Here is a 9,931-nt window from a genome sequence, read left to right as displayed (position 1 = left end):
ATTATGGGAAAGCGTTATAATAACCTGACTTAAGTCAGGTTAATCAGTAAACCGCAGTAGAAGTGTAGTTAATTAACGAAGAAACATAAAAAGGTTTGAACATGGAGACAAGAAGTTTCTGCCCAACGGCAACAATGTACTGTACTCTAAGTTTCAGTTACTATAGATGTGTGTTATCTTTAGTGACTGATTAAGTGTGCGTGTGTGCGTGTGTGTTGCAGTACGTAACAGAACAGCTCCAGGCTCAGAGACATCCGGTGGTGTGCACGTGCTCCGGGGCAGAGATACAAGCTGTGCTGTCCGCCATACTCACACGCATCCAGAAGTTGTGAGTCCTTTTACAATGTTTTATGCATTACACATTTGAAATGTTTATTTATGTCCACATAAGCAGAAGTACCAGAACCTTGTACTAAAAGTACATAAACAATATCAATGCAGTCAATTAGGAAAACAGCCAGTTACAAAGTGCATGAAGGGTAGACCATTGTTACATACAATACTGTTGGCATATATGTCAAACACAGCAGACAACAATCATGGGTAAAGGAAACAACTCCTTCAAAAATCACACACTCACAATGCATCGCAGTGTGGCTGTAGATCGGCTATTCTTCGGTGCACACAATAGGGCATTCACGAATAGTTATTTTTAGTATTCGAATTATTCGACCTCAAAGTATTCGAATAGGACTGGCCAAACTGTTAAATATTAAGTAAGCAAGAGGCGAACATTGTGAAAATAGCAGATCTACATGCTCACAACGCCTCGCGAGGCGTTGTGAGCATGTAGATCTGCTATTTTCACAATATTTATCTGCGGAACCGAGTCACATTAAATGTAATACCTACAATTCCAAGTGCTTGTCAGGGTGGGGGTCCCCAGTTAAAATATGTTTATTTTGGGGGTCACAGCCAAGCTTTATAAACTATATATTTTTTAGGGCTGTCCAAGTTAACTCATTTAATCGCAGTTAACTCACCGTTATGTTAATCGCGATTAATTATTTTAATCGCAATTAATCGCATATTTATTTATTTTAGCCATTTGGCCTAACCGTGGTTTAGGACGGTGGTTTTCAACATTATTATTATTACAGCAATTATTTTTGGGAGGTCCCCAAATGATCAGCTTAATGATCTGCACATTTCTAAAGTGACAATTTATTGAATTTTAATTATTTTATTAATACCATCTGCTGCCACCTGTTTAATGCAGTACCATTATGATTTATTTGGGGTTTTAATTGATTTCCAATAAAGGATTAACATAATTTTGCAAAAAACCAGCATATTTTTCCACTCCCATGTTAATAGGGGTATACAAGACTTGAGAAATATCCCTCTAAGGTACATTGTGAACAGATAAAAACGTATGACTTATGTGCGATTAATCGCACGATTAACTAGGTATATCTTGCGATTAATCGCGATTAAAATATTTAATCGTTGGACAGCACTAATATTTTTTAAAGAGAAAACAATAAAAAAGCAAAAATAAGCGAATATTCGACTTCGGTGAACAACGTCGAATAGTGACTTTGATATTTGAATATTCGAATATTTGGTGAATGCACTAGCACACAATATATAATCTCTCTCTCTCCCTCCCCCTCCAGCTGTAACTGTAACTCGTCCATGCCGCGGCCGGTGAAGGTGGCGGCGGTGGGCAGCCAGAGCTACCTGGGGGCCATCCTGCAGTTCTTTGTCACCCAGCTGGCCAACAAGACCTCCGATTGGCTGAACCACATGAGGTTCCTGGTGGTCCCCCTGGGTGAGAGAGAGTCTCAATTATTACATAATCGCCTAGTGCAGGGGTCTTCAACCTTTTCAGGCCAAGGACCTCTTCTAGCCATAAATTATAACTTCCAGCAGAGGGTGCTAATATTCGGACGTTTTGTCTCTCCTGGAGTTATAAGCCAGAGTCATATGGCTCTCGCTGGTTGAGCCCCAACGTCCATACTACGCTCAAAACATGTACATATCAATAAGTTGCTCACCGATCCGTCGAAACAGCTTTATATCTACGGGATCGCCCACTCGTTGGCATGTGTTAGTCCATATGTTTCTAATAAATTAATGTTTACTAAAACTTCTCCGAGACTCACGTTTCCTCGTCGCCTTCAGAACGCTTCAGAACTACAGAACGTTGGAATACTTCCACATACAAAAACGTCATGTCCTAGTATGAGCGAATCGCAACGGCGATCAACGTCACGTGATATGTTCGGCCATTTTTACCCAAGCAGTTCAAAAACAAGGAAAGCGATGAGACTCGGTGAAGTTTTAGTAAACATTAATTTATTAGCAACATATGGACTAACACATGCCAACGAGTGGGCGATCCCGTAGATATAAAGCTGTTTCGACGGATCGGTGAGCAACATATTGATATGTACATGTTTTGAGCGTAGTATGGACGTTGGGGCTCAACCAGCGAGAGCCATATGACTCTGGCTTATAACTCCAGGAGAGACATAACCTCCGCATATTAGCATCCTCTCCTGTAGTTATAATTTATGGCTAGACCTCTTCCAGATTCCAAATGGTTTCATTGTTTGACATCACAATCATCAGTGTGTTTTGGATTCATTTCAATTTGTTTTCAGATATTTAACCACTTGAACCGTCAATACTTAATACTTGATCTTTTCACTCTGTACTTTTTTTTTAAGGTTTATTAAGGTTAGAAAATCAAAGAGGAAAATGAATGGGGTCCAGTGGAGAAAAAAACTTTTTGGTACCTCGCGGGGGGAAAACAGCGCAACTAGCGGCCAATCATGGGATCTTTCTCTTCCGGGAAAGCTTCATGAATAATCCAGGCAACAACACCCCTGAGTTTGACACCTTGTGGCGCCCTCTGCTTGCGCACAAGTAGCCTGCTTGTACGTGAGGCGCAAGTTGGCACCTCGACAGAGTGCAGTTCTAGTTTTCTTTTCTAAGAATAAAGTTATTAAGTGATGTAAGTTATTTTGCGTCATAATCGTGACAGCCGTGGATGATGGAGGGTGAGATAGAAAGAGGGCAAGTGTTACCAAGGTGATTGAGAGGTGGAGAATGATGATGTGTTCACTTCTTCTCTGCTTTAAACATCTTTTTCTTAAAAGTTTCTTATTTCTGTCTTTCTTTCATTGTCTCTCTCCCTCTCTCTCTCTCTCTCTCTCTCTCTCTCTCTCTCTCTCTCTCTCTCTCTCTCTCCCCCTCCCTCCACCAGGCTCCCATCCTGTTGCTAAGCACCTGGGAACCCTTGACAACCGATACAGTTCTGCTTTCCTGGACGGGGTGTGGAGAGACGTGTTCAGCCGCTCGGAACCTCCACAGACAACAGGTAATACACGCACGCACACACACACACGCGCGCGCACACACACACACACACACACACACACACACACACACACACACACACGCACACACACACACCTCTGTTTTCCTTAGGCCTATATAAATCTATCCCCTATCTATCTTCTATTGTATGTACAGATGTGTTGGACGTAGCAGGGAGAATCAGTCAGTACATCAGTGGATCCACTGTCACTCACCAGCTGCCCATCGCTGAGGCAATGCTCACCTGCAAGCACAGGACGTGAGTGTACACGCACGCACACACACACACACACACACACACACACACACATTATGACCTTTAGTGGGTGACCTTTTAAATGGTATAAATTCAATTAAATTGTCTAAATGACATACAGTAGCTGAGTGTAAGGAATAGATTCATAGTCAGGGGTGCACATAACTGGTGCGCATGTGTGGTCAAAATAAACGTTGCGTGCCTGATCAAACGATAATGAACCGCTCATGCGCTTCATGTCGTTTGACTTGAACTACTGATTTAGAAAGCATTTCAAAACCATCTAGTCTATTTACTGGATCACAGGAAACGTTGCTCATTCTCTCATTTCCTCCTCCTCAGGCGAGATGAAGACTCTTACCAGAAGTTCATTCCCTTTATCGGAGTAAGTTTTCACTCGGGTCGATGTTCAATCTGATTAGACCAGTGGTTACACCCATGGGACGTTCTATCTGATTATTAGACCAATGGTTCTCAAAGTTGTTCCATTTGTGCACACTCCCAGTAGTAAGGGGATTTTATAAGATATTTGACCAATCTGCGAAGTAAATCGTTACCAAGAAATTTCTTCACCAATGTGTTTCTAAAGGTGTGTAATAATATGTTCGTGCAAAACTAATGCTTGCAATGGATTCAGCATCATGAAAAACCCCTAGTTTGACCCCTCACATGTTACTTAAAGCAGATTTTTTTCCCCTGTATAGTAAAGTTAATGGGACACAAACACAAATCATTTTTTTATGAGGTCTCCCCCGGGAGTTGAATTTCAACCTTTTAGTACATATTATTACACACCTTTAGAAACACATTGGTTTCACCCTCCCAATGACTACTGTGGGGATTAGCAGGGATGGGTCTAGCGTAGAGCATGGGAATGGGGGAATTGGCTTAACACTAAATTGGGAATATGAAAGGGAGAAAATGTTTTCTTTTATTATCCTTTATTGGCAGGGTTTTTCTTATTTATATACTGAACCTATACGTACCGTGATGGCCTCAGATCTTGTACTATTTTGTACCAATGATTATAGTGATGGGAATGGGACTTGAGGTGTCATCACTGTTTATGTATGTACCTGCCTCAATGTGATACTGTGCTTTAATAAAAAAGATTTGAAAAGAAAAGAAACACATTGGTGAAGACATTTCTTCCCCTTACTACTGAGTTATGGGGGTCCTTGAAATGAATGAGTTTGAGAACCATTGGATCAGACGCACAGATGAATGGATGAAGTTATTCATGTTGTCATTCATGGTTTCAGGTGGTTAAGGTCGGCCTCATTGAGTCGGGTCCATCTTCAACGGGTGAGTGTTACCTCCCCCAACATTACACCACAGTACATACACCAGTACCACATGATGCAGGACTTCTATGTCATTCATTATGTTCATTTAAACAATTTCACATTAAAGGACAACTTAAGTTTTTTACAACAAGGGTTCATTTTTGTTAGATTGTAACTAAAGAATATAAAAGATGAGTGTTAAAATTATTTCATTTACTTCTTTCTATTGTTTTAGAGATTCTTATTTCAGTGGTTGGGGGCATGCGTATAAGTGATTTTACACAGAATAAGACCATTCCCACGATACAACACAACCTTTCATGGTTGGATGTGACTTATGGGGGCTAGACGTGTTACTGTAAATAGCAGTAAAGAAACTGCTGGCTTATTGTGTCTAAAAATACATATTTAGCCACTTTTACGCATGCCCCCATGCGTACGCATTCCCCACATTTTACCACGGTAAACACGATAAAACAATAGAATGAAGCAAATGAAAACATTTTAACACTCACTTTTTCTTTTCTCTAATTACAATCTAAAATATGAACCCTTGTTGTAAAAAAAACAAAGTTGTCCTTTAAGGTATATTTCCATACATTTACAGTAGAATGCAAGCCAGCTATCCTCACAAATGCACATAATGTAATCACGTTGAATGTTCTTTTCCTCCAAGGTGACACAGAGGAGGGTGTGGCGGTGAGCCTGGCCGTCCCGTCCACGTCGCCCCCGTCCCACGGCTCCCCCACGGGGATGATGATCAAAGAGAGCGCCACCCCGCCGCCCTCCCCCTCCATGGGCAGCATCCTGGCCGTGCAGGGGTAAGACCACCTCCTTAAAAGAGAATAGAGTCTGCACACTAGTGATGATGGAAAAGCTCTGCTGCTGTATTTTATTGCGTCGTCAAGGTTTCGATCTATTCAGGATGTATACGTCCTGATGATCGGAATAGGGGGTCTTAAGAATGGACTCCAACCTGCTTCCGGTCTCCTAAAAAGGCATCCGCTTACTATAGCACAGATACAGGACTTAACCCAAAACGGAAATAGCAAGACATGCCATCTCTGGGAAATATTGGATTGTCATGTAACACAATATTCCCAAAATACTAAAATGGCTTTTTTCAGAGAGACAAATCAAGGATGAGATTTTCTGTCACACGCCAGCACCCACTGAGGAGACCTTATTATGTAGGATTTCTGTACCATTTCGCCTCTAGTGGCTCCAATTGGGATTGAGTATCTTCCTATCGCAGTGGGTGTGGTTTACTGCTGCCACTAAAAAAATCTCCTGTTCATTTCCTCATAGACTTTCATAAGCCTAAAACCAAGCCATCCAGGATGTCAGTGAATCATGATCCTTTCGGTGAAAAGAACATCTTGAAAATTGCTAAACAAAGGGTATTTATTAAATGTAGTATATCAATTAATTAAATATTAAAATATGTTTTTGTATAGGATCAAAGGTTTTATGGTCATGATTCACTGAGATCCTGGATGGTTCTAGGCTTGTTATAAATATTTTTGTAAAAGTCTGTGGGGAAAATGAATGGGAGATTTTTAGTGGCACCACTAAACCATTTCGGCTGCGATACTCTATATTAACAATCTTTGACTTAACCCACTTCTACTCCCTCCCCTCCCTGTCTCCAAGAAGCCCCAGCATCTCCCCCGGTGTGGACGCCATCGGCCTCCAGGTGGACTACTGGCTGGCCTCGCTGGCCGAGAAGCGGCGGGACGGCGAGCAGCGCCGTGACACGGGCTGCAAGAACACCCTGAAGAGCGCCTTCCGCTCGCTGCAGGTCAGCAGGCTGCCAGGCGGGGGCGGCAGCGAGCCACAGGCCCAGGTCACCACCATGGCCATGACCGTGGTCACCAAGGAGAAGAACAAGAAAGGTGAGGAGGAGTGGAGAATATGACCCAGGATGCATTTAGTTGGTTTGTTAATTGTTGGACCAAATTGTGTCATGGATTGTTGTGTCTGAGACGCTATTTATCACTAGGTTAGTGCTAGTTGTGTGCGGGTTCAATTAACTAATGACTTCCATTAACTCACTGAATGCCATCCTTGATTAAAAATCTACAAAACTGGTGCCAGCCATTTTGTTTAATTTTGCCTTTTTATGGGGGCCAAAATCATATTTTGTACTTAAATTACATATATAAATCTATGCTTCTATCGAAAGCCACACTACCCCTCTTACAAAGGAAAACATGTATATTTATATATATATATCCTATCATTAGATTTGGGCTTCAATAGAACATGTGTAAGATGTCTTGATCATCATCATATGTGAATGCTGTCTCTGGGCCTGTGTGTAAACTGGAGTGCAATGGCATGTGAAAACCACCAGGTGGTGGTCTCCTACTATCTGATCAACTAACAGAAGAAGGAAGAAGACGTCCATCTTTTTTTTGGTTTGGGCCTTGTTGTTTACATTTTGGCCAGGCCTTTTAGCTAGCATGCTATACACTTTAGAGCCCTGGCGATCGCGATCAAGGATAGCAATCGCCAAATGGATGGCACCGCTGGTTTCCCGTGAATTTTCTGAGTTTTTGGAGTACTTATAGTTCGTCAGGGAAGCACGGGAAGTGTATAAACGAACGTTTTAAGATAACATTTAAACGGCCGGAACCAATGTTTGGTTATACCGATTTCCCGTCGGACTGTGTTACACTGGTGCTACAGTCAAATCGGCCGTATCGCTCCGGTCACGGAGGCTCATGGCTAACTTCTAGAGCGATTTTTTTGAAATTACAATTATGAAAAAATTATAAAACTTTTGATTAATTAAAAAGACGTAAAAGACGTTTATGGCACTAAGGATCAAAGACGTAATAGACGTTTATGGCGTCCAGTGAGTGTGAGTCTCCGATTTATAATTTAGGCATTTAGCAGACGCTCTTAATCCAGATCGATTTACAGTCAGCGAGGGGAAACACAAGGTAATACCAGTAGGAGCGAGATCATTTAGCGACCTACAACCGGGTCGCGACGTGGTCGGTAGTTTTCAGCGACCGGGTCGCTAAATCGAGCGACCGGGTCGCTAAATCACCGACCGCGCCGCTAAATCGACCGACCCGGTCGCTAAATCTACCGACCTGCCTGCAGTTTTAGGTCGGTAGATTTAGCGACCCGGTCGGAAGATTTTGCGCCCCAGTCGGTCGATTTAGCGACCCGGTCGCTCGCTTTAGCGGCGCGGTCGGTGATTTAGCGACGCGGTCGGTGATTTAGCGACCCGGTCGGGAGGTTGCGTGGCAGGTTAGCCTAACTGAGGTAACGGTGGGGAGGTTGCGTGGCAGGTTAGCCTAACTGAGGTAAGGTTACTGAGGTTAGGTTTAGGGTTAGGGTTAGGGTTAGGGTTAGTAGGTCGGTGGAAGCGACCACCGGTCGGTGGATTTACCTACCCGGTCGCTGGATTAGCGTCCCAGTCGGTGGAATTAGCGTCCCGGTCGATGGAATTAGCGTCCCAGTCGGTCGATTTAGCGACCCGGTCGCTCGCTTTAGTGCCGCGGTCGGTGATTTAGCGACCCGGTCGCTCCATTTAGCGACCCGGTCGCTCGCTTTAGTGCCGCGGTCGGTGATTTAGCGACCCGGTCGCTCCATTTAGCGACCCGGTCGCTCGATTTTGCAACCCGGTCGCTGAAAACTACCGACCACGTCGCGACCCGGTTGTAGGTCGCTAAATGATCTCGCCCTCTCTCGGTAATGCATCAAATGCATAGAGGCAGTGTAGTAGTGCCTCTTAGTGACATCACAGGATGATGTAACCGTTGACTGGAGTTGGACAAGAATGATTAATTCCATAGATCAGAGAATTAGTAAGTAATTCCAGATCACGTCAGAGAATAATAAATATATTCCAGAATCAAATAGACCAGATCAGATTAATTTGACGAGTCGAATACAAAGGCATCCTACAGTTTTGAGATGCGTGAGGGGAATCCTGTGTTCACAGTTGTCACTTTACATCCATTAGAAGTGAGCTGAAGGAAAGAAGACATCATCACAGCCTTCCTCTCTCCTCACAGCTCATTAGACCACTGAGAGATCATTATACTGGATGACAGAAAAACACTGACTTGTTCCACCTCTCTCTCTCTGTCTCTCTGTCTCTGTCTCTCTCTCTCTCTCTCTCTCTCTCTCTCTCTCTCTCTCTCTCTCTCCTGTCTATGCTTCAGTCCCCACCATCTTCCTGGGGAAGAAACCAAAGGAGAAGGACGTGGACTCTAAGAGCCAGGTCATCGAGGGCATCAGCAGGCTGATCTGCTCCGCCAAGCAGCAGCAGACCATCCTCAAAGGTAAGGACCAGGTCCTGGTGCTCTGCTTTTGGAACTTTTTATTAGAATTCAGCTCCTTATTCTCAACACGATGTGGCCATTTATCTTCTTGTGTAACTTATTTAGACAGATAAAATAAAGTAGTTTCTAGACAAATGCTTGAATAATTGTGTTTGAATAATTGACCAGTGAATTATGCCTCATTCCCTCTGGACGCGATAACGATATGTCGGCGTTGAACATCAATTATGAGGGCTTTATCGTTGTGGTGTGGACGCTGCCATCCACTTCATTGAATTGAAAACAATATTTTTTTATCGTTATCGCGCCCAGTGGGAAAGTGCCTTTAGCCTGTTGTTTATTGGCTACTAGGGTTCACGGCCATGTACTATGATCTTGTAAGTCACTCTAAATACAAAATTGTGTGTGTTTGTGTGCTCTCCCCTTCGTCCGTCCCGCCAGTGGCCATAGACGGCGTGGAGTGGAACGACGTGAAGTTCTTCCAGCTGGCGGCGCAGTGGCCCACGCACGTCAAGTACCTTCCTGTCGGACTCTTTGGCTACACCAAGCCCCCGTCCTAGGACCCCGCGGGCACCAAGCCCCCCTCCTAGGGCTCCGTTCCGCTCCCCCTTCCTTCCTTCCTTCAGCCCCGCGCCAACCCAACCAACCCTGTCACACGTTACACGCACATGCACAACGAGAGCCTGCCTCTCTGCGTGGCCCCGGCGACATCGTTGGCCAATCAGAATTGGCTGCAGTAGTGTTGTTGTTCTTTTCTC

At 43.8% G+C, this 9,931-nt stretch overlaps 1 protein-coding gene across 2 annotated transcripts in view; it reads left to right on the top strand.

The window, feature by feature from the left end:
* The window catches only part of pacs1 (phosphofurin acidic cluster sorting protein 1), a 139,963-nt gene extending 130,032 nt beyond the window's left edge, over positions 1 to 9,931 (top strand). Inside the window, exons 15-24 of one of the 2 annotated variants that reach the window (XM_080742175.1) lie at positions 222 to 328; positions 1,620 to 1,774; positions 3,215 to 3,328; positions 3,484 to 3,586; positions 3,926 to 3,968; positions 4,846 to 4,888; positions 5,546 to 5,690; positions 6,526 to 6,764; positions 9,054 to 9,173; positions 9,615 to 9,931. In XM_080742175.1, coding sequence (XP_080598301.1) covers positions 222 to 328; positions 1,620 to 1,774; positions 3,215 to 3,328; positions 3,484 to 3,586; positions 3,926 to 3,968; positions 4,846 to 4,888; positions 5,546 to 5,690; positions 6,526 to 6,764; positions 9,054 to 9,173; positions 9,615 to 9,733 — 1,188 coding nt within the window. In that variant the 3' untranslated portion in view covers positions 9,734 to 9,931. Of the gene's footprint in view, positions 1 to 221; positions 329 to 1,619; positions 1,775 to 3,214; positions 3,329 to 3,483; positions 3,587 to 3,925; positions 3,969 to 4,845; positions 4,889 to 5,545; positions 5,691 to 6,522; positions 6,765 to 9,053; positions 9,174 to 9,614 lie in introns of both variants that reach the window. The other variant, XM_080742174.1, reaches the window with a different exon arrangement.

This window comes from Nannobrachium achirus, assembly GCF_963921795.1.
Source record: "Nannobrachium achirus genome assembly, chromosome: 14".
Classification (NCBI taxonomy): Eukaryota; Metazoa; Chordata; class Actinopteri; order Myctophiformes; family Myctophidae; genus Nannobrachium; species Nannobrachium achirus.
Note: the sequence above shows the minus strand (reverse complement) of the source record. Positions and strands in the feature narration are given on the sequence as shown.